This window comes from Canis lupus, chromosome 17, assembly GCF_048164855.1.
Source record: "Canis lupus baileyi chromosome 17, mCanLup2.hap1, whole genome shotgun sequence".
In the NCBI taxonomy this organism is placed as follows: Eukaryota; Metazoa; Chordata; class Mammalia; order Carnivora; family Canidae; genus Canis; species Canis lupus.
In genome coordinates this window covers 52,475,534-52,501,060 of record NC_132854.1, presented here as the reverse complement: position 1 = coordinate 52,501,060, position 25,527 = coordinate 52,475,534, and the positions used below count along the sequence as shown (strand labels likewise).

The following is a 25,527-nucleotide window of genomic DNA, read 5'->3' as shown; positions in this document are numbered from 1 at the left end:
TTCTTCAAAAAAATACCCAGAAGTGGAATTGATAGATTATATGGTAGTTCTATTTTTAATATTTTGAGGAACTTTATACCAATTTCCATAGAATTTCCATAGTGGCCGGATCAATTTACATTCTACTAATACATAAAGTTTCCCTTATCTTTACATCCTCACCAACACTTGTTATTTCTAGTCTTTGTGATAATAGCCATTCTAACAGGTATGAGGTGACATCTCATTAGGTTTTTGACTTATATTTCTCTGATGCTGTGATGTAGAACATTTTTCCATGTACCCATTGGCCTTTTGTAAGTCTTCCTAGGAAACGTGTCTATTCAGATCCTCTGCCCACTTTTTACTTGGATTGTTTGTTTTTTCCTGTTGAAATATATGAGTTCTTTATATATTTTGAATATTAGCCCCTTATCAGATATATGATTTGTAAGTATTTTCTCCCATTCACTAGGTTGCCTTTTCATTTTGTTAATAGTTTCCTTCACTGGGCAGAAGCTGCTTAGTTGGATGGAGCCCCATTTATTTATTTTTGTTTTTGTTGCTTGTGCTTTTGGTGTCAGATTCTAAAATCACCACTAAGACATATGTCATAGAGCTTACTGCCTATGTTTTCTAGGAGTTTTATGGTTTCAGGGCCTAACGTTCAAGTCTTTAATATAATTTTATAATATAATAATTTTGTGTTAATTTTTATGTATGGTAAAAGATAGCAATCCAGTTTCATTTTTTTTGCATGTGACTGTCCATTTTCCCAGTACTATTTATTGAAGAGACTGTCCTTTCTCCATATTTTCTCCATTCTTGACTCTTTTGTCATAAATTAATTGGCCATTGATATATATGGGTTTGTTTCTAGGCCCTTTATTATGTTCCACTGATTGATGTATCTTTTCTGCCAATGTTACACAGTTTTGATTACTACAGCTTTTTTTTTAATTACTATGGCTTTATAATATAGTTTGAAATCAGAAACTGTGATGCTTTCAAATTTGTTCTTCTTTCTCATGACTTTTTGACTATTTGGGGTCTTTATGATTCCATATAAATTTTAGGATTGTTTGTTCTGTTTCTGTGAAAGATGCCATTGGAATTTTGATAGGGATTGCATCGAATCTGTAGATTACTCTGGGTAGTACAGCATTTTAACAACATTAACTATTCTAATCCATGAACATGGAATATCTTTCCATTTATTTGTATCTTCCGTTTCTTTCATTAATGTCTGACAGTTTTCAATACACAGGTCTTTTACCTCCTTGGTTAAATTCATTTGTAGGTATTTTATTCTTGCTAATGCAATTGTAAGTGAGACTGTTTTCTCTTTCTGATGGTTCATTATTAGTGTACAGAAAAACCAACAGGTTTTTTTTTTTTGTATTGCTTTTGTATCTTTCAACTTTGCTGAATTTTTTTTTAGTTCTAACAGCTTTTTGATAATGTCTTTAGGGTTTTCCATATATAATATCATGCTATCTGCAAATAGTGATAGATTTACTTCTTCCTTTCCAATTTCCTTTTTTTTTCTTGTCTGATTTCTCTGGTACTGTGTTGAATAAAACTGGCAAGAGTGGGCATCATTGTCTTGATCCTGATCTTAGAGTAAAAGCTCTAAGCTTTTTACCATTGAGTATGTGTTAGCTGTGGGCTTGTCATATATGACCTTTATTATGTTGAGATATGTTCACTCTATACTGCTTTGTTGAGAGTTTTTTTTTTTTTATCATAAATGGATGTTGAATTTTGTCAGGTGCTTTTTCTACATCTGTTGCAATGATCATGATTTTTACCCTTCACTTTGTACCACATTGTACCACATTGAATTGATTCGCAGACAATGAATACAATGAACCATCCTTGTATCCTTGCATTAATTCCCACTTGATTATAGTGTATGATTCTCTTATTTTATTGTTAGATTATGGCTTGCTAATATTTCATTGAGAATTTTTGCATTTATGTTCACTCAAGGATATTGACCTATAATTTCCTTCCTTGTCTGGTTTTGATATCAGGGTAATGCTAGTTCTGAAGAGTGCCCTTCTATTTTTCAGAAGAGTTTGTAAAAGATTGGTATTAATTCTTTGAATGTTTGGTGAAATTCACTAGTAGAATCTGGTCTGGACTTTCATTTGTTGAGAGTTTTTTTGATTAAAGATTGAATTTCCTTACTAGTAATATGTTTTATATAAGTACAGCTACTTCAGCTTTCTTTTGGTTTCCATTTAGATGAAATATCTTTTCTCATCTCTTCACTTTGAGTCTGTGTATTTTTACATCTAAAATGAATTTCTTGTAGGTAGCTTAAAGTTGAGTCTTGGTATATTATCCATTTAGCCACTCTATGTCTTTTGATGGAGAATTTAGTCCATTTACATTCAGAGTAATTATTAATAGGTATGTGTTTATTGTCATTTTGTTAATTGTTTTCTGGCTATTTTTGTAGTTTTTCTGTTTCTTATTCTCTTTTGTCGTTTGTTGGCTTTCTTTAGTGTTATGCTTATATTCTCTTTATTTTTTGTGTATTTACTATAGGTTATTTTCTTGTAGTTACCATGAGGCTTAAAATATTTGCAACAGCCTATTTTAAATTGATAACAACTTAAATTTAATCCCATTGTAAAGCTCAACATTCTTGCTCTTCTCCCTCATGTTTTATGGTTTTGCATGTCACATCTTATATTTTTTATCTTGCATATCCCTTAACTAATTATGGTCATCCCTGGGACGCCTGGGTGGCTCAGTGGTTGAGTGTCTGCCTTTGGCTCAGGGCATGATCCCTGGGTCTGGGATCACGTCCCACATCAGGCTCCCTGCATGGAGCCTGCTTCTCCCTCTGCCTGTCTTTTTTTGCCTCTCTCTTTCTGTGTCTCTCATGAATAAACAAATAAAATCTTTAAAAAAATTACTATTGTAATCCCTTACATAATTATTAAAAGCAGTAAAAATAGCTTATATATTTGCCTTTAACCTACATACTATCTTTATAAGTGATTAATCCACTATTTTTATTATATATTTACCTTTCCAATGAAATGTATTTTCATACATGTTCTTATTACTAATTTGCACCCTTTCTTTTCAGCTTAAAGTCCTTTTAACATTTCTCATACAGTCGGATTAGTGGTGATAATTCACTTAGCTTTTGCTTACCTGGAAAACTCTTTATCTGTTTTTCACTTCTGAGTGATAACTTTGCCAGTATTGTTGGTTGGCAAGGTTTTTTTCATTCCTTTGAATGTATCACACCACTGCCTTCTGGTGTGTGATATTACCACTGAAAAATCTGCTGTTTGCCTAATGGGTGTCCCCCTGTATGTAACAAGTTGTTTTTCTCTTGCTGCTTTTAATATTCTCTTCTTTCCTTTTACTTTTGACATTTTAAATATAATGTGTCGTAGTATAGGTCTCTTTAGATTCCTCTTATTTGGAACCTACATCTGATGTCTATTTCCTTCCCTGGGTTGGGGAAGATTCTAGTCATTGTATTTTCAAGTAAAATTTCTACCTCTTCCTCTCTCTCTTCTTGTTTCTGGGGCCCTGTGATGCAAATGTTAGTCCCTTAAGTCCCTTAAGCTATCTTTACTTTTTGTAATTCTTTTTTCTTTTTGATGCATTGATTTAGTTAGTTCCAGTGCCATGTCTTTGAGTTGACTGATCCTTTCTTCTGCTTCATCTGGTCTGCCATTGAACCTTTTTGGTTCAGGTATTGTAATCTTCAACAATATGACTTCTGTTTGCAGAAAAAAATTTTTAAAAAAATTTTTAAAAAAATTTTTTAAATTTTACATTTAAAAAAAATTTTTTTTAATTTAAAAAAAATTTTTTTAAAAATTTAAAATTTAAAAAAAATTAAAAAAAATTTTTTTTTCATCTCTATATTGAAGTTCTTCTGCATCCATCTATTCTTCTCAGTTTGGTGAGCATCTTTATGACCATTACTTTGAACTCTATCAGGTAAATTACTTACTTCATTTTGTTAAAGTTTTTTTTTTCTTCCTGAAGTTTTATCATGTTCTTCCATTTGGAACATATCTTCTGTCTTTTCATTTTGCTTAACTGTCTCTGTTGATTTCTATACAGTGTGTGAGATGACTACTTTTCCCACTGTTAAAGGAGTGGCCTCATGCAGAAAATGAACCTTGTCATTCAACCGTGCCTTAGCTCTTTATTATCTCTTAAATCTTTGTGTTTGTCCAAGCTACCTATTATATTTTTAATAGTTCCCAGGAGTTGAGAATGTGTAAAGATCTCTGTGTCTCATATGGGAGAGACTCAGCACTTAAATTTAGGCTGCCTAGAAACCACACCCTCAGGCATCAGCTTTTAAAAGTATGCCCAATAATATAATCCTATGTACCACAAGTGTAAGCCCCACTGATCACAAGAACCAAGTGATCTGGTGCTATCTACTGGGTGACAGCCACAGGATTGGGGCTCCAAACAAGTATGTAAGCCCTTTTCTGGGTGATACTGATGAACTAGAGCAAGGCAAAGAGAGATAGCCAGGATGGCATCCACGATGGCCTATGTTCCTTGAGAGAACTCCATAGGCCTCTAAATGTGTGCCAAACCTGAAGCTTCTTCCTTAGACTGAATCTCCAAGGCAAGCAGAGAGGTTTCCTTCATAGAAAACTAAGGATTGTGCCTCAGTCCACTGTCTGTGCAGTGTCCTGGGCTGGTAGCCTGCCAAGAACCATCTTTATAGTTGCCAGAGTTCCATGGAACCCAGAAATGTAAGGGCCTCCCCACCTCCAGGCACCAGAGCCAGGTGATTAAGGAGTATCTACTGGGTGACAGCTTTAGAAACTAGGGCAGTAGACATAAAAACCAGGACACAGATGTGTGTAAAGCTCCCTTCCAGGAGACACTGGTGCTTTGGTGTGATAGAGGGTGAGCACAAAGATAACACCAGCCCTCTGGGGTCTCTAGCAAGGATTGTAGCTAGCCCCAAGATTCATTTTAAATTAAATACTGTCCCTCACGCCTCAGTCATGATGATTAGTTTATAATCCTTCATAGAAAGATTGAGCTCCTGGGTTTGCTGCCTATTGCTCTACCCTGGGACAGTAGCTATTTAAGAACTGTGTCCCCTGGTTACAATCCTGTGGGGCCTACAAGTGTAAGCCCCACTGGCTACCAGAGCCAGGTGATGTAGAGGTATCTCCTGGCAGCAGTCACAAAAATCAGGGTGCCAGAGGCCTGAGCTCCTTTCTGGGCAGCACCAATTATCAGTCGTATGGGACCAGGAATACAAGCTCCTTTGGCCTCCATAGCCAGGCAAGCCTAGGTGGCAGCCATAAAAATTGAGACACCAGACACACAAAAGCTTTTTTCCAAAAATTCTGGTACTCTGAATCACAGCAGATGGAGAACACAAGGATGGCACTTGCCAGTTTCCATCCCCAGAGAGAATTCCAGTAGGCTTCTACATGCATGTGTTAAATGAGATGCCTGTCCCTCAGGCCAATGCTTTAATATAAGCAGGTGAGCCTCCTTCACTTTAAGTCTGGGCACAGTCAGCTGCCTCTGAGCTAGGCTCCAGGGCAGGTCAGTTTTTCAGACTGCCAGGGTCTCGTGGGTCTTGGGATGTGAGCCTTGTTCGTTTTCAAAGTTAGATGTTTTGGGGGCTCATCTCTCCAGTGTATGTCTTAAAAGTTGGAATGCTCAATGTGGGGTGCGAACCCCTTCATCCTCAGGGAGAAGCTCCATGTTTTGAGTTCCCTCCCAGTTATAGGATGCTGTACTAGGGGTGGGGTTTGTGGTGAGACTGTGTCCCAGCCTCTCTTACTTGCTTTCATGATTTTCTTCTTATTTATCCAGTGCATAGTCATCAGTCAGGTAGCCTTTAGATTTTTCTAAGAGGTAATTATTTCATATATTGCTGTACAATCTGTACGTTCATGGGAGCAGGTAAGATCAGGATCTTTCTACACTGCCATCTTGAACTGAAACTCTAAATGCTTTACTTAGCATGACAATAATCTTTATTGTTAACTCTGTTACTTCACCTTGATAATGCAAAACATGATTAACCTCTAGTTCTTTTTTCTCTAGCACATGATAGTGATGGAAGACATGCTGAAAGACTTTCTTCTTGGAGAACACCTATTATTGGTTGGTAATCAGGTGAGTTATGTATGGCTGGAACTTAGAGGGTCTTTCACCTTCTACACTTTAGAATTACCTCAGAGCATCAATCACCATTCAGTCACTCATCAAGTTATGTCCATTATACCTCATAAAGGTTGACTCCTCTTTCCCACATCTGTCACCTTAGCCCAGCTCACCATTATCTATCACGTGGGCTACAGCAGTACTTTGCCAATATAGCTCCACCCTAACCTTACTCCTATTCTGATCTACTCTTTGCTCTGCAGCCAGATTGATACTTGTCAAACTAAAATCTGACTAGGTCTCTCTTTTTTGCTTAAATTGGCTTCCCATGGCTCTTACCTATATTCTTCAGTATCTGGCTTCTGCCCACCTTTATAGTCCTAAGCCTTGGCTCCCTTTCTCTCACTAGGTGGTAGCTTGAGCCACTCTGAACTACCTTCAGTTTCTTATCTCTGTCCTGGTCCTTGGTGCATGCTCTTCTCTACATGGAGCACTCCCAGTCCCCTTCCTCTATCCCCCTCCTCTACCTCCTAAGGGGTCTTCCCTTGTCCCTAGCTGAATAAAGTTTCCTCTGCTTCTTCATCCTTCTCTCACACTCTAGTGGTAGTCATCACTCTAATAATGTTACTCTGTTTACATATAGAATGATAGTCTCTCCAACTCGTCTATGTGATCCTCAAGGACCGACGACATAGTTCTCTTACTTGTCTCCGTATTCTCAGTTCCTAGAACAATGTCTGCTACATAATAGATATTCAGCAAGTGTTTATGGAAGCAATGGATGGATGGAAAGATGGAACATCTTCTGATGTTCCCCAATTGAATGATCAGATTCATGGTGACCAACAACTTTGGTTTTTTAACTTGGTCTTAAATTAACAAAAAACATTCAGAAGGAGTTTGGTCTTTATTTTTACTTTTTTTAAAAGTTAACAAAAACAATACATATTCTTTATATATTTAGCCTCTCATACTTAGAATTTTAAAGGGTTGATTTGTTTTTGTTTTTTTTAATTAAAATGAGCCAGTTGAATGGCTTACTGATTGAGTGCACAGGTTTAGAGGTTAGCTGGCTAAAGGTACAATAGGAACCCTTTCCCAGATGGCTGTGACTGTGATGGCAAATTGTTTATCTTACCAAGGCTCAGTTCCCTGATATCTACCCTGGAAATAAAAATAGTATGCACTCGGGTAAGAGACACATGAGGCAATGCACAGAAGAAACCTCACACAGTGCTTAGCTCATAGTAGGTGCTCAGTTAAAATTAAATCTATTTCACTGTGCTTTAAAAAGCACTTTAATATTTTCTTGTTTCATGTTTTTCTAAATAAGAATTAAAAGAAGAGTGATGAATTTTTCACAGATTTTTTTGTTGTTGTTCACTGTTTCAAGACTCTTACCTACCTTTATTTACTGAAAAATCATTTTTCCTGATGAGTATCTGTACCAGAGTGGAAGGATGGAGAGCAGTCAGCAGTCCAGTATTCAGACCTTGATTTCAAAACCCAGGAAGGCAATTTTTCACCTATCTCTAAAAAATAGTGACTCTCATCTCACGTTGAAAAATGCTGTTATATAGCCGAGAGATTTCACGAACTTTTTAGAAGTGGTTAGACCCTGGTATGCTCAGTGTGTCCTTTTCAAGATTTCTGCCTGAATGGCCTTAGACACAGACTCTGCTGGTAGTAGCAGACCAGCATGACAAAGAGAGTAGACCAAGAATATATAGAGCTGGGGCTTGAAGAACAATTTTGCCTAAGGAGCAGGCTTTCAAAAGGAAGGTCCCTAGAGGTCAAGCTATGATGCAGCTTTTAAGTATTCTAGATTATACTGATTCCATAAGGGTTTAGTGAGTGGGATGCAGTAAGAGTTTCTTGGCAAAGGCAAAGTTTACATTGAGCAGATATAGAGTCAGGATTTCACAAGAGTTGTCTAGGTTGAAAGGTTAAAGTTAGAACCTACCCAGTAACCAGAAGGACAGGAGGCATATTCTAACCTCTGGGAGACTGAGGAGAGCTCTGCAGGATGAGGGTGAGATTGAACAGAGGTTTGTTTCCACTTTCTGATAAATGAAAAAGGGGGCAGTATGCTTTGAAATCACTCTAGAGTGCTATATGAAGGCTGAGAAATCCAGTATGGTACCTCTAGTCTATTTCCAGTCCCAAAGAGGAGAGCAAGACAGTAGACAAAGGGCAAAGCAATGGGGTAGAGCGAAGAGCAGCGAGGTACATGCCTAGACCCCAGCATCTGGTGAGGATAGGCGATCCCATTGATTTTCAGGCTTCCCTCAGGTTGGCTCAGCAAGCGCTGGGCAGAACTGGCACGTTGGGGATTCTCAGGAGGAGCAAAGTGGAGGCATGGGGTATCATGAACGTCTCTCAATGGCTGCTGTCACAAACTGCCCCTGCCATCAGCAGATCACAGTGTTTTGCCTTATTTTGTCCTTGTTCTGTTACCGTCTGCTTTGGAGAAAGAAAAATTGACAGAGAGAGATTGTATTCAGTATAAATGTGCTGTATTTTATTGGCCTTTTTCATATCAGAAGAGTTTTTTTGTTCATTTATGATAAACCTCTAAGACCATCAGTGTCATTTAATAATACCAATGTTAAAGGCACTTGCAGATTTACCGAATAAATTCTGCTCTCGTGTCCATGGAATTATCTCATGAACAGGACTAACCCTTTTAGGCTGTTGTTTGATGTCCTCCTGTCATTTGATGTCCTCCATTGTCTGATCCCACTCGGCTCACAGCCTGTCTCATTCCTCCCCTCAAACGTTTGTCCTCAGATAAATTTAACACTGTTTTCCAAACATATCTTCTTATCAGTGTCATATCCCAGCCTTTGATCTTACCAGCACTCTCTTCTTTCCTTCATATTTGCCTTTTGAAATCCATCCAACCCCAGAGGGGCAATGTGCTATCATGGGAAACCAGAAAGCTGGGAATCCAGAGACCTGCTTTCTCATCCAGACTCTTCAATTCTCTAGGTGATATTGGGTAGATTGCTATTACTTTTAGTGGGCTTTTTCTTTCTTTTTTTTTTTTTTTTTCTTCTCCATCTGTCTCTCTTTTTTTCCCCTTATCTGTAAAATGATGGGATTGGAATTGGTATTTCCTAAAGTCCCTCTGGCTCTAATATTCTATAATATGTTTCTTTAATAAAGTCTTCCTGAACACAGGCCTGAAGCTTTGGCCCATTCCCTGAGCTGCTATAGCAGCCCAGTTATCGATTTCCTTTGGCTTCTCGTAGACTTATATATCTACCTGCCATCTCTCTACTAAACAGAAAGCCCCTTGAGAAAAGCCTTAGTGATTTTTGACTAGCATACAGTAGACATTCAACAAATGTTTGCTGAATAAATTACTGGATTTTAGAGGCCTACCAAGAATAGAGTCCTAACTGGTAGGTAAAATGAATTAGAAGTAATATGAATTTAAAATTCCGTTTTAGTTGGATTATTTTCTGGAGAGTCTGAAACATATTGACTGAATTCTTTATTTTGTAAATTTGCAAGTTTCATCAGTGAAGGAAACAAATAAATTAGGATCTAGGGAATGCCTACTTAAGAGAGTGAATAGTTAAGTGGCCTATTCAACTTAATTAGGTTTATATGTTGACAGGATCAAAGATTGGCAGCATTATCACTAGGACAGAATAATGAAATAGTAATATTTTTAAATTTATAATAATAATTAGATGCTATTTAGAATTCACCTAATTAAGTGACACTTAATCTTGTGCATGCTTACATTTATCAGGTCAAGGGGTAGAAATTGAACCAAAGTGACTAGTTAAAGTCTAAACAGAACTTTTTAATTACTTTCGCCAATTTCAGTTCCTTTCAAACTTGTTTTCAAAAGCTAACATTGGTGTTAAGATCTTAGCAAGATTCTATAGCTTGACTCCTTTTCTCCCCCAGCTCTATTAACATATAATTATCAAAGTTGTAATATACTTAATGGGTACAAGGTGATGATTTGATATGTGTATCCATGCTGACAGGATTCCACCCATCTAGTTAATTAAACACATCCACTACTTTACATATTTTCTGTCATCGTAAGAACATTTAAGTTCTCCTCTCTTAGCAAATTTTATTAGGCAATACAGTGTTATTAAACTAGGTCACCAAGTTATACATTAGATCCTCAGAGCCTGTTCATCTTATAGGTGAAATTTGGTACCCTTTTACCAGCCTCTTCCTATTACCCTATCCCTACCCACTTTTCTACTTTTGTTTCTGAGTTTGACTTTTTTTTTTCTTTTTTTTAGATTCCACATATAAATGATACCACATAGTATTTGTCTTTCTCTGTCATATTTCACTTTGCAGAATGCCCTCCAAGTTCATTAGACTCTTGGCTGCTTCCATTTAGTATGTACAAGGGAGTTTAAAGCCACCTGCAGTACTTGTTGGCAAATGCAGAGTAAGAACCCCATGGAGATGTATTTTGCTGAAGATGGAATGGAGTTTCATGTTGTTTCCTCATGCTTTGCCTCAGAATTCTGATCATCTAGATTTCTTTTTTTAGGAATGTGTGCTTTTGCAGCCATCAAAACTCAGACATTTCATCAATAGCTTTGAAAATGTCTTGCTTCATCAGTACCTTTCAATATTTCAGCACCTCAATATTTTATGCACCTTCTCACTTGCACTCTTGTTTCTATCTTCTGAAGCAAAATAATGAGAAAAGGAAAAGGATAATAAGCAAGTAGCGGTACAACTGGTAGGTTGAGGACTGCTGACTCTCATGGGGCGATACCACTGGTTTTCGCTCAAATGCAAAGTGACAAGTGGGAAAATGCCTGTTTTAATCACATGATTTTTTTTTTTTAAGATTTTATTTATTTGAAAGAGAGAGAGAGCATGAGCAGAGGGAGAGGGAGAAGGTGTGGGAATGATAGAAGTAGACTCCCTGCTGAGCAGAGGGCCTGATATGGGCCTTGATCCTAGAACCCCAGGATCATGACCCGAGCTGAAGGCAGATGCTTAACCAATTGAGCCGCCCAGGCACCCCTACATGATTTATTTTGAACCTAAGTAAACTGTTTGTAGCAATTGATTGAGCTCCTTTCTTTCTCTTTCTAAAACATTACATAATGATTTCTCAAAAAAAAAAAGTTAGAAGTTAAGCTTTGGGGATTAAATCTTAGCAGAGAAACCAGCAGTGGGTTGTTGGTATAATTAAGTGATAAACTGCGATGAATGTCTTAATACAAACTATCTGTACATACATACGTCTACCTAACCTTCTGTTTGCAAACTAGAAACTGGCTGATGTCCATGAAAAAAACTTTTTAATAGTTGAAGTTATATAGAGATGCCTTGACAGATTGCTCTATTACCGGGAGCAGCTTTTACAATGAGGAAATTCAAGAGTTAAGTGGTGATCTTGAGGTCTTTTAAGGTTTCTCATCTTTATAGGCCCAATCCCACCTTTTCTTTCTATATGATACTGTCTTTTTGAAGAAATCTGATACTAGACAAGATTTTATAACTGTTGGGAAGCTGAAAACAGTTCCATAAACATTACTTATCATAGCAAAATTAAGTAGCTCACATCTTATTGGGTGAAATAAAATTGATATTTTTTATCCTTTCAGTTTTCTATGTAGGATTTTATGGCATAGCACAGCAGCTTTCCAATAAGAGAAACAGAATTGCTGCCTGTGAGCCAAAAGAGATATGTGCCTGAAATTACAACATCTGATGGTCTGTTAGTACATAATGCTACATATTATAGCATGACTTTAGTATACTGCTACACTCATTATTTTCTACTACTTTAATTATAATATTACATGTGCCTTTTGTGGAATTAGGAGTTCTCATGCTGGCTTTTTTTCTTTTTCTTTTTCTTTTATTTTTTTAAATCATAGCATGAGTTTCTACTTATTTTAGCTTTACTGAGAGGGAAATAAATGCCTATTTTGTTTTGAGTCGATGATACTTCTGTCCCAACTCTACTGGAGGATAAGCCTCTTTCCTTCCCCTGTTTTCTTTTCTTTTGACTTATAGAGCTATATTCTATTTGATACACAGAATGCTGATTGTGAATGTTTTGGGTGATAGAATCAACCCATAGGTGCATAATTTTTATTATTGTTTACAAACTCCCTAAGAATAAACTAAGTATTTATGTAAGAATGCTTGAGTTTTGAGAGGCAGTTGCATTTTATCAGATATTTGAAGGAAGAGCTATTCCAGCAATATAGTGTTCTAATATGCTCAGGTATCTCCTTACATAAGAGTTATTTTTCTAATATGCAGCATTTTATTTTAGAAAGTAAAAATTTAACCATCTCTATATCATGTTAGATCAAATTGCAAAGCAAATCATCAAATTTTAATTTTACTAATGAACATAAAAATTCACAATCACTTCTAAATGAATATAATCCAGTAATTTGCCAGATTTGTCTCCTTCCTTCTTTCCTTCCTTCCTTCCTGCTTGCTTTCCTTCCTTCCTTCCTTCCTTCCTTCCTTCCTTCCTTCCTTCCTTCCTTCCTTTCTTCGAGCCATCCCTTTGTATCATTTTACCAATAATAGTGGTGTGGTGAAGTTTTCATACTTAAGCTCTCCTTGTATTTCACAGTTCATATTTTTTGCCCTTATCAAAATTCTATTGTTATGTCTTCCTTATCTAATAAAAAGTTAGCTCTGGCTGATTTTTACATGAGATGTCTTTTCTATCCCTTACTTTTCATGTGCTTCATGTTTTTACAGTACTGGTTCTTTAGGTATTCTTTTCAGTTCCATCATTAGAAAGTACCTCTTGGGCAACTGGGTGGCTCAGTGGATGAGCATCTGCTTTGGCTCATGTTGTGATCCTAGGGTCCTGGGATCGAGTCCTGCATCAGGCTCCCCACAGGGAGCCTGCTTCTGCCTCTGCCTATGTGTCTGTCTCTTATGAATGAATAAATTAAAATCTAAAAAAAAAAAAGTACCTCTTAATTTTATTTTCCTGCTAAAAGTTATAAGTGGCTCCTCCTTGCCTATGAGATAAAATATCTTTCGTACACAGACACTCAAAACAGACCATGACCTGGATCCAAACTCCTTTTTATAATTTTAGTTCTTCCAAATTTGAGTTTCTTACCCTCCCTGAGTGAGCCAGCCCCTTTTGTTCCCTCAGTCATTTTTCATATTGTTTGCTTCACACCGTGCTTCCCTTCATCTTTGCCAAGGAAAATCCTGCCAGTTTTCAAAAGCTCAGATGTTTCTTCTTCAGTGAAGCCTTTCTTAGTCTTCCTCAAATAGAAATAATCTTGGGTTTTTTTTCTGAAATTTTATAGTATTTTTTCACTCTTTTAAAGTTGTGGTATGTATTTGATTTCATATATAGTTGAATTATAGGTTTCTTTTGAGTAAGGGTTAAAAATGGTAATATACATTTTATAATTTCCAATTTCCTATTTTTTTAAAAAATCATCTCTTTTAGTTCTACAACAACCTTTTGATGCAAAATCTTTATGTTTCACATCTTACAAATAAGTCTTCTAAAACTCAAAAAGGTTAAAATATTGCTGAAGATCCCATAGCTAGTTAATGGCAGAGTTAGGGCTCAGACTGCCCAAGCTCAAACTTCTTTTTCATCATAGCACACTATTGTTTACACTAGTTAACAATAATAGTAACAGCAACAACAGTAATACTATGTAATTGCTAACTATTGTTGAGTGCTTATAGTAGACCAGGGACAATGCTTCACATCCAGAGTACAGGGCATTTTATAACTTTCTACAAAAAGTAGAGTATGTAATGAACCCCTTTGTAGCAGTTACTTAGCTTCACAGTTAACAGCATATTGTCCAATTTATTTTATCTATTCCCCCAACGCCTTTTTTATGTTGTCTTTTCATACATTATTCTTTAATGTAATAAATTTTTCTCACAGATATCTCAGCATTTATTTCTAATATACCCATAATTCCATTATTGCACCTAGCAAGTTGATAATAATCCCTGGATATACAGATACCCTATTTTCAGTTTTCCTCAGTTATCTCCAAAAGTGTCATTTTACAGTTGGTTTATTCCAAATCAACATTTAAACAAAGGCTGCTAGTTGTATTTAGCCGATGTACCTCCCAGGTCTCTTTGAAAAAAGAAAGATATATCCTCCTGTTCTCTTTATCCTGAGAGGTGCTAACAAATTTTCATGAATAAAAACATTTTATTCAGAATTATACCAATATTAATGAACTTCTGAGGAAATATTGTCTAGAGTATATTTTGTGAAACCAGTTATCTCCCTGGTTGATGTCATAGTACATCAAACCATATCCATTTTTTTTCGAGACTAGAAACAATTGCCTTCTTTTCTGATCTTCATAGCCTTTGACTTTAAGATAATTATACACTGGGAACATTAGTAAAGTGTATTTAGTGCCAACTAAGCAGAACTCTATGCACATTGTTACTATATGATTTTGTATAATTCTTTGTATCTCTTCCATTTATTAATCATAGGCTTACTGTGATCATGGACTTAGTTTTTCTCCTGGTAAAGTCATGTTTGTTGAATTATTTAATATTGAGAGACTGTGAGTATTTTATTACCAAAATTAAAGGATGTGTGAATTCTGCTAATTAATAATTTGAACTGAGCCCTGGCAGGTTGCTACCATGTGACATCAGAAATATACCACGTTGCCATGCCAGCATAATTGGCTAGTGTCTGGGAAGGGACTGAACACTTTGTCCAGAAACCTCCTGCCTGTAGTACCCAGCTGGTAGTGGCAGAGAATTTGATAACTAAGTATGCTGTGCTTCTAGTAGCTCCAGCAACCTGAGAGTCCCAAGGCTATGAAATACTTGGGGGACATTCATCTTTATTTGATATTAAATTATCTTGTGTCCCTCCTCCAACCCCTTAGTGAAGTTGCTTGAATTACAATGTGGAAATTCTTTACCACTCTGCCACCTTCTCTTTAACATTTACTCTGTTGATCCAGTGTTTCCTAGTGATTATTTTTCTTGTTCTCATTCTAAATCCTTATTTTGTTCTTGCGCATACACAAATTCTATCTCCCCCACGATGTTTGTCATGGCTGCTTTAGTCATACCTAATGACCAAACTAGCAAAGATTATACCTTTGCCATTTATAGCAATACAGTATCTCACAGAGAAATTACAGGGAAGTTGATTTTATCATTCCAGTTATGAATAAATAAATAAATAAATAAATAAAAATCTAAAAAAAGTTTTAAAAAAGAAAAAGAGGTTATGACTCTGACAGAAAGCCTTCTAAGTCAGGGTGTTTTCGAGCCATGCAAACTCGTAGTGCAGTTAAAATGTGTGTCTTCTCATCTGACTTCTGGGTACTGTTCCTTAGCTCCGTGACAGGGTGGACATTTGTGCAATTGTTTTGGATGGTTTACTATTCAGTTTTAATCGTTTTTTTCTCACTGCCTAAGTAATGTATGTTCACTGAGAGAATTTGGAAAATAAGAAATTCCCAGAGATTGATAGAGCAGTAATCTCACATTTTATCATGGGATTACAGAATATTAGCATAAAACAGCATTTAGAGATCAGCTTGTCTAGGCTCTCTGTAGTCAAATGAGCAAATCTAGGCTCAAGATGGTGGTAGAGGCCTCCATCTGGAGACACAGGAAGCAGAGTGCGTAATCCAAGTCTCGTAACTGCTAGTATATTAATTGTGTTTTCAGGTGGAAGCAAAGAATTAGAAAGTTTAACATTCGATGGAAATTTTAAGGTTAAACAAAAAAAGGTAGCCATAACTTATTTCTCCTGATTTTACTCTAATATTAGTCTATTTTTTTTTTCTGTAGTCGGTAGTTGTTAATGACATTCATATAGCAGTTTTTTAAAAGAAATAATCTGTAAATATTATACAAGCTGATCTAACTGTGTGAATGTTATTAAAGAATTAGGGGGGACTGCAGTGAATGCCCCAAAGATCAGGCAAACGTGAGGAAAGCGAGCACTGGTGGTGGTTAGCACTTGCCTTGGAGTCCATTTTAAAAATTACTGCAGAAGGGAAGATCCAACCTGATTTTCTCACTGTTCTCCCTTCTGAGCCTTGGATTCTATATAGGGCGTTCCTGGCGCATGATTTAGGCCATGATAACCTTGGAGTGACATCAGGATGTAAACTCCCATGTAAATCAGTGCAGGGAGGTGACCTCCCGACATTCTCTTTTGCAGTATAATGAAACAGAGCACAGCCCAGTCTGTTCACCCAGAATGGATTTGCCCTCAAATCCCACTGGGTGCCGGGTTCTTAACTACTTAGAATTTAAGTTTGCTTCTCCCCAAAATAGGTACATGACCTCCTCCTCACATGGGCTGGCATGAAGATTCAAGCGATTAAGCACTGAAGGGGTGTGCATGCATGCGGCAGAGCTTCCTCCTCTTTGTCCGCACAAAGGGAGCAGAAGCTTCCTGGAACAGCTTTCTACCTCCTTTAGCAAGAGCATGTCGCATGACCTCCCTTTCCTTTCTTTCTTTCTTTTCTTAGATGTTAGTGGCGATGCCCCGCAGGTTATGTGTGAGGCGCTGGTGAGAGGCATGCTAGCAGGGGCTGATCCCGGCCACCAGTCCTCTTGTCGAGGCACCTGACACGTTACTAGAGGTCAGTGTGCTGAGTGCTGTAAGACAACACTTTAGGAACCCCGAGGAGGAAAGCCTGGTGCTCAGAACAGAAGGAGGGAATAGAATGGGAGAGTCAGGCAGAGCTTCCAGAAAGTGAGACATCTCATAAGAACACTAAGGAGTGAGTAGGAGGTGGCTGGATGCCGGAAGGATGGGCTCTTCTCGTCAGAACGAAACACATAAGTGAGGGTGTGGAAGCACAAAGGTTCTGGACTCTGTTGGTTGGTGAAGAACATGTCTGAGTGAGGAACACCTTAGTGGTCAGTCGGTTAATCATCTGCCTTCCACTCAGGCCATGATCGCAGGGTCCTGAGATCAAGTTTTCCATGTGGGTCTCCCTGCTTAGGGGGAGTCTGCTTCTCCCTCACATTCTATGCCCTCCCCCCCGCCTTGTTTTCTCTCATTTCTCTCTCTCTCTCATGCGCTCTCAAATGCTTGCTGTCTCTCTCTCTCTCTTTCTCTCTCTCTCTCTCTCTCAAATAAATTAATTAATAAGACCATGTTTGAGTAAAACTTAGAGGGCTGACATAGCAGCTTGCAAGTTGACCTGCTATGGCAGGGATCCTTCAACATTTAAGTCCCAGGACACTTACTCTTAGCCCAAATCCCATCCCTAAACTCATCTTCTCTTGCCTGCTCTCCATTCCTCCTTGGATCTTTTCTCCTGCTCTTCTTCTTTCTCGCCCTCCCCCTTAATACAATACAGATGGCATTTCCCAAATTCTGTATGTTCTTCTCATCCAGCATGCCAAGCCTACAGCATTTTTTCTTTAAAGGATGTTACTGCTAATCTCTCTGAGGAAACAGGATAACTAAAATAATAAACCTGAGGAATTTTTAAGAATCTCAGAATCTTTCAAAGTCCTTAAAGTCATGGTCCCTGATCTTTTCTCTCCCAGAAACTAGAAGCATGTTTCCGTCCTATCCTCGGTTTGATTCCCATCTGTGGGACATGATATATTCCCTGCTTCTCTTATTCCTGTGGTTAAAGGGCCATCTGACTCCTACCTCTGTGAAGGTCCTTGTCTCCGGTATATTGTCAGAAAGAACAGAATGAGAACAGTAATGTAAAGAAAGCACCATTCTCATGAGACAATTTGTATTTTTTTGGATTTCTCACTCCACAGCATCCTTTTCCCTTTTTAAACTTTCACTCACTAAGTATTATCCTCAATAAGAGTTAATAATGATGTAAAAATGATTTCACACTAATTTCTATTAAAGAATACACATTTTACATACAGAATAATGACAACATTAAAAATTTCACAAGAACAAAATGAATATGGTAGCAGATTTGTTTTAGCAGTTGCACTTTGGGTAATGTTTTGTGTTTTACATTTCCCAGTGAGGAAAATTAATATGTGTAACTTTTATGGTAGAAAACTAAGATACTATTTATGTATTTATTCAATTAAATTAACCCTGAGGATTTTCTGTTCTAGGCAAGAACTATGATTGGAAAGGGCACATCACTGTAATTGTTCCTTTTTGCTCAGGATATTTACAGAAATTCCTTCTGAGGTTATGCTTTTAGCATTTCCTCGAAGGAACTATCTGAGCTGTTAAAATGAAGTCAGAAGTGACCTGATGAGATCTTGTTTTAGAAAAATAACAAAACAAATGATGGGTTGGCCTGTTGTGAGTCCAGAGGAAGGACACCAAATAGGATCTTTTCTAGGAGTCCAAGCAAGATGATGGGCTGCCCTTGAGAAGTGACAGTGCATTGGAGAGGAAGGAGCAGATATGGGAAGCAGGCACTTCAAAGTAAACAAATCCAAAATTAAACTGCCTTTTTTAAAACTAAACTTCCCTCCCCCACCCAGTAAATGCACTTCTCCTCCCCTGTTTCATTTGTCAGTAAATGGCACCGCCTTCCACCCTGTTGCCCAAAATAGAAACTTTGACTTCCCTATCTCCTCATCCCCACATCCAGTCCATCACCAAAGCCTATTAGTTCTTTTCCCTAAATATCTCCTAAATCCCTCCATTTCTTCTCCTCAGTTTAAGCCACCATCATCTCCTATTTGTTTAAAGAGTTTCCAAACTGCTCTCCTGTGCTTTCTTTTTTGCTCTCTGCCAAATCATTATACCAGCATGATTTTCCAAAAATCAAAATCTGATCCTATGACCCCTCTACTTCAGTGGCTTCTCAGTGCTTTTTGGAAACAGTCCAAACTCTTTAAAGTGCCTTCCAAGGCTTTGCCAGGGCTAGACCCTGCCTGCCATTCTTGTGCTGTTTATTACCACCACCTACCTTGTACCTGCCCTAGCCTTTGACTTCTCTCAGACTTGTCCGGTGTTCCAGTTCATGATTACCCTCAAGTCTTTACACACACTGTTCTCTCTACCTGAAGCATTCCTCTTTTTTCTGCTTCCCCTTTACCTCCTTGATACCCCTAGTAAACATCACTGTGTGTGGTGGGTCTTCCTGAGCCCTTTGCTAAAATCTTGAGGCATCTTGGATGTCCCATAGCAAAGCATGTATTACAGGCCAATCGATTATGTTTGCTTAATTGTCTATGTTTCCTACTAGACTGTAAGCTGTGAGTGTGGCCATGGGCTGTGGCTGTTTTATTTACCATCATATCTTGCTCAGCAAGTACAGTTCCTATAACATTATGTGTTAAAACAGTTGATGGATTAGACAAGAGAGGGGGAGAAGATAGGAAGGAAAGAAAGGAGGGACAAGAAAGAATCAAAATGTTTCACAGGTAGAGACTACGCAAGTTCTAGTGCCTTTTTGAATGATACCATGGGGAAAAATAGAGTAGTTAAAAACATTCCAAGATTCATTCATTGAGCAGCTGGGTACATGGTAATACTCTTATACTTGGATTAAAAAGAAAAAGGAGTAGGTTTGGGTGACAGCATAATGAGTCCAGTATGAACATCTGGTGCAGAAGTTCATTTGACAGTTAAGAATAGGGGGTCTCAGCTGGAGCTTAGGAAAGAAGTGTGAGCCATGTGTGACGATTCCAGTTATGGGAATGAGTGTGATCGCCCAGAGAGAGTATATGGAGCAAGAAGACAGCTGAGGTTGAAGTTCTAAAGACCCTAACATAAAGAACACAGCAAAAGAACTCCCTAGTGGCAGCTGGAGACTTCACGTCACATCCTACATTTATGGGACTGTAAGCCCCTAAAACAGTGTGTTGCTCAGGAACAGTCTGAAAAGACATGGTTGATTCAGTAACTTTGGAAATGGCGGGGGGGGGGGGGGGGGGGGGGGAAGCAGGAACTCCTGATAGTAGCTTTTCATGATTTGTTTCTTTCAGGCAGTCCTCACATTTCTGACATTACAATGCATTTGTGATACATGCTTTTCTCTAGATTCATTGAAATTAACAGAGGTAATGTATTAACAAACACATCTTACTCATCTAAATGTATCTATTTAAAATTCTGTTTGTTGTAGCATGCCATTTAAAGCTTACAGAGCTTTGTAGTATATGTGCAAGTGTGAAAATATTTTCCTTCTCTTTGTTTCTATGTTAGGCTTATACTGTTTTCAGGAGAAATCCAGTTAGATATCAAAAAGATTCCTAGGGCAGCCCTGGTGACTCAGCGGTTTAGCGCCACCTTCAGCCCAGGGCCTGATCCTGGAGACCCAGGATCGAGTCCCATGTCGGGCTCCCTGCATGGAGCCTGCTTCTCCCTCTGCCTTTGTCTCTGCCCCCCACCCCTCTCTCTCAGGAATAAATAAAATACTTAAAAAAAAAAAAAGATTCCTAGAGGATGAAATGATCCATTATCCTTACTTTAGTGTGTTTGTCAGTTTGACAGTCAGCTCCGATAACTGAATCTTTCGTAGGTGAAATGTATAAATTGGATCATTTGCAAAAAGTTGCCCAGTTTTTACAAGTCTATAACTCATCACAGTTTCTTGTATTCATTATCTTTTTTTTAACATGTTCACAGTTTATATCTTACTGGGATTTATACCCTTTTCTGGTATTTTCCAAATTCTCTGTATTTCATTCATTCATTGGACAGATATTTATTGCATGCATGCATTTTTGTGTCAGACTCTGTGCAAGGCTCTGGGGACATAGCAGTAAATAGGCCTGGGCCCTGGCCACATGGCACTTTCAGTTCACAGAACAGTGGAAAGAGACTTCAAGTGAGTTGTCACACATACAAATCTCTCTATGCTTAAGAAGGAAAATACAGGTGAGTATAGGAGATGAAGAAGAGCCTGACTTACATAGGGAGGTAGTAAAGGCCTTTGTGAGGAAGGGAATTAAGGTAACGAGTGAAAATGGCTACGATGATGAGCGAGAGAAAAGCTCCCTAAAGGAGAAGGATGTGCTTGTGCAAAAGCCCCTGAGGTAGGAAGAGTTTGGAATCTTTTAAGGACTGAAGGAAGTTGGATGTGACTAGAACGGTGTTTAGGAGGAAAAGAGTGGTACAGGAGGGCTGGAGAGAAGGGTAGAGCCGCTGGGACCAGACAGCCCACAGGAAGGATTTCCAAATTAATTTTAAATGCAGTGAGAAGCTATTGAATGGGGTTGAGCAGAATGACACAATCTAATTTATCTGTCAAGAATTTACTCTGGCTGCAATGTGGGAAATACATTTTAAGTACCATGAATGAATGTAGGGAGCTCCGTCGTGAGACTTTTGCAGGTATGTATTCTTGGCGTACAAAGTATGGTCCTCCGGCCAGCAGTGTTGGTGCCACTTGGCAGCATCTTAGAAATGCATAGTCTCAGATCCCACCCCAGACCTACTGAATCAGTCTGCATTTTAACAAGATCTCAAAGGTGATTCATTCCCTCATCAAAGCTTGAGAAGCACTGTTTTAGACAAAATATGACATTCCTTTGGTTTAAAATGATTCTGGAGAAATTTGGCAGACATAAGATATATTTTGGAGGTAGAAACGAGAGGAATTAGTTATGAATTGAGAGGTAGAGTGAGAAGTAGTGAGAGTGGCTGGGCTTTCTGCCATAAACAGTTGTGGAGATGGAAACATCATTAATTCATTTGACCAGTAGTTCTGTGTCTACCTTGTGCCAGCACTGTTCTACACCCTAGCAATACAGTGGTGAACAAAATAAGCTTCTCAAGGATCTAACATTTCCAGGCTGGAAAAAGGATAAGAAGTAAATAAATTGATAGAATGTTAAATGATAATAAGTACTTTGAAGAAAGAGTTAGCTCTTGATTCTCCTCTAGAAAAAAAGTCTTCCTCCCCTAGCCTTTCCCATCTTTTTGCTCAAGGAATTATCCAGAAGTAATCTTTCATCTTTCTTTTTCCTTTATCCTCCCATATCTAATCCGTCAGCCTGTTTTATCAACTTTACTTGCCAACAACTTGAATATATCCTTCTCCATTTATACCTCCCTAGCCTAAACCATCACTGTCTCTCACCTGGACTCTTGCAGTAGCATTCTAACTGGTTTCCTAGTTTCCATTCTTACTCCCTCCCTTATCATTCACTCTCTGTACCTAACTAAAGTGATTTTTTTATTATCTGTATTAGTTCATGGCACTTCTCTGCTAAAAAGTCTTCCAGTGGCTCCCCATCTCATGGAATAAAATCCCATTTCTTCACCTGGCTTGTAAAACCTAGTTGATTAGGCCCTACTTATTTTTTTTTCTAGATTTATTTGTTTACTTTATTGGATTTTTTTTTAAAGATTCACTTATTTACTTTGAGAGAGCGTGCACAGAGGAGCAGGGGGAGGGGCAGAAGGAGAGGGAAAAGTAGACTCCCTGCTGAGCAGGGAGCCTGAGGTGAGACTCAATCCCATCAACCTGAGATCACAACCTCCAGCTGAAGGCAGATGCTCCCCCTACTGAGTCACCCAGACAACCCTTATTTGTTTATTTTAGAGAGAGACAGAGATAGAGCAGGAGCAGAGGAAGAGAAAATCTCCAGCAGACTTCCCGCTGCTTGCAGAGCCTGACACAGGCTCAATCTCAGGACCCTGAGATCGTGACCTGAGCTGAAATCAAGAGTAGGACATTTAACCAACTAAGCCACTCAGGTGCCCCGCAGCCCTGCTTACTTTTATTTCTTTATCTCATACATTCTTTTCTCACCCACAGCACTTGAACACACTGGCTGTTCCTCAAATATCCTGAGTTTATTTCCACTCTAGGAGATCGGCTGTAGCAACTCTTTTCCTGGAATGCCCTTTTTGTAATCGTCATAACACTGGCTCCTTATCATTTAGATTTTAGCTTAAAGTTACTTAAGGAAAGGTCTTCATTTCTAAATCAATATTGATTACCACCCACTCACTATTGCCTTACCCAATCTTAATTCTGTATAGAGAACATCACTTTTTGATAACTTTATTTACTTATTTAATGGTCAATTATACCTTGATGCCTTTCTACCTACTTTTCTCATCTACCTTCCAGTCTGCCTCCAGACTCTTGAAGTGGAAGTTCCTCCATAAGAGCAGAAGAAACCTTACCTGTGTTTTGTTCACTGCCATCTCTCCTGACATATGCTAGCACCCAATAAATGTTTGTTACTATGTTGAAAGAATAAACAATCTTCTGGATACAAGTCTCTCCTTTTGTCAGTCAGCATATTTTGCATATTATTGCCATATTGACCTTCTTTAAACATTGATTTCATTGTGTTTCTCTCTGATTCAAGGATGTACAATGGATTTTAATTGCTTGCTACTGACTGTGTGTGCTTCATACCTCTGTTTTGTTTATTAAGTAGTTGGTAATCATTCCAGTCCCCTTGGTCTCTCTTGCATCTATCATCTTATGACATATTTAGTGGATCAAAGAGAAGAGAAAGATTTTAAGGCTATTAGAACCTATATTTATAGGGGGCTCCTGGCTGGCTCAGTCAGCAGCAGAATCAGACAGGCCTGGATTTGAATCCCAGTTCCCCTGTGACTAGCTGTGTGACCATGAGCGTGTTGCTTAGCTTTTCTGAACCTTGGTGTCTTGATTTGTGAGTCTGTAGTAATCATAATACCTACCTCATAGAATTGTTATGATGATTAAAAGAAATAACACATGCAAATACTGCATAGAGTGTGGCAGGGTATAAGAAATCAATAAGTGTTATTTATTGCTAGAACATATGATACATGGTAGTTAGCTTTTTAACCACTTCTATTCTTCCCACACAACCCACTTATTAAAAGAGTCACATCCCATTAATAGAGTATTCCACTTCTAGGTGAAAACTTTAAAAAGGGGAACTAGCATGGGAGTGGTTTCCATTTGTAACAGTCTGTCTTCTGCAAAAGGACAGCAACTCTCAGCACCAATAAATGTTAAGGAAATGAGGACATTCCTGGCAAAAGCAGATATAGTTGAGACTTACTAATAAACCCTGGTTATAATTTAGGTTTCCACTGTTTTGAGGGACTGGAAAGTGGGATAAAAGGAGAAGAAATGAGTGTTTAATTAAAACAGAAGTGCAGTATTATATTAATCTGCCTGTAACTAAAAACCATACTTCCAAGGAACTGATAAGAAAAGTCATTTTTTTATACTTACTTTATTGCCTTTGATGCCATTCTTCAAATCTGCAATGGTTAATGTTGTGTTGCAATGTCTATACTTAAGTATAAAATTATGAAACTGAAAAAACAAACTGTAGAAGCTAAAAATAATTATGAAGTCCCTTTAAAATAAGACGAGTGTGTTTAGTGTATTTGATGTAAATGAAGCTAGTGTATTTAGAAGTAAATTTGTTAACAATCTCTTTATGTCATAGAAGCTGTGCATATTTGTTTGCTATATGTAAACATATATGTGTGGATGTATATATGTGTATGTTTTCATTAATAGTGAGCTGAAACAGTACGCACTTTGAGAAAATAGGTTTTGGCAAAATATTCTTCTACTTTGTTTTACTTCCACAAAAATTTCTTTTTATTTAATGTTCTCTATGTAATTACAGGGTGTAGGAAAAAACAAGATTGTTGACAGATTCCTTCACCTGCTCAACAGGCCCCGAGAATACATCCAGCTGCACAGGTAAGAGTATAAAACCCACAGGCTCTTGAGACTTAATTTAATCATTTATTTTCTCCCAGTGCAATTTAAAAATACTTTCTTAAAAGCCCGTTTTATAAACCAGTTTCATTTCTTTTCCTCCTGTCCTTATCCCTCTTCTCCTTAAAAGGCAATAAAACATTGCAAAATTTATTTTTTTAGTGACTAATGCTTTATAAACATGAATTAATAGATATTTTGTGGACAGAGAGTGTTGAACATTACATTCTAGGAGCAGATTTCATCAACATAAAGGTTCTTAAATTAGAATAAAAATATGTAGAAGCTAAGCCCATTCACTAACAGGAAGCTAAAATAGCTCACAAGGAGAAACAATAAACTATATGATCTCAGGTATGAGGTAAAGGACCAAAAATGTAGAATAAGTTATTAGTCTCCTTGTCTTCCTTATAAACACTCTGGATTATTTAGTTTTTTTGAGATCAGAATGCTGGTTCAGGGACAGCTTTTAGCCAGATAGATATTCTAGACATCAACTGTTTCTAGCTTTATCAATCAACTTGTTCTAAATCTTCCTAAGATAAAAATAAGTAGTAGATCTACTACCAAAATAGAGAGAGAGACAAAGACAGAGAGATGGAGAGGGGAGAAAGAGAAAGAAAAAGAATATACCAAGTAACCAGCAACTTAAAACTAGATTAAATTGTTATTTTGATCCCAGGAGATAAAAAATATTGTGTAGTGGAAATAACATTGGATTGATTCACAGGAATTAATTTCTCATTTGGGTCCTTTCATTATGTAATGATATGTTCTTGAGAGAAAAATATAGGGG

The 25,527-nt window shown here is 37.7% G+C and overlaps 1 protein-coding gene across 4 annotated transcripts in view; it reads left to right on the top strand.

The window, feature by feature from the left end:
* The window catches only part of VWA8 (von Willebrand factor A domain containing 8), a 353,412-nt gene that overhangs the window by 154,616 nt on the left and 173,269 nt on the right, over positions 1-25,527 (top strand). For 2 of the 4 annotated variants that reach the window (XM_072782926.1, XM_072782925.1), the window contains 3 exons: positions 6,058-6,129; positions 20,023-20,097; positions 24,637-24,713. In XM_072782926.1, the coding sequence (XP_072639027.1) occupies positions 6,058-6,129; positions 20,023-20,097; positions 24,637-24,713 (224 nt within the window). The remainder of the gene's footprint in view (positions 1-6,057; positions 6,130-20,022; positions 20,098-24,636; positions 24,714-25,527) is intronic. The other 2 variants (XR_012010082.1, XM_072782924.1) reach the window with 1 other exon arrangement.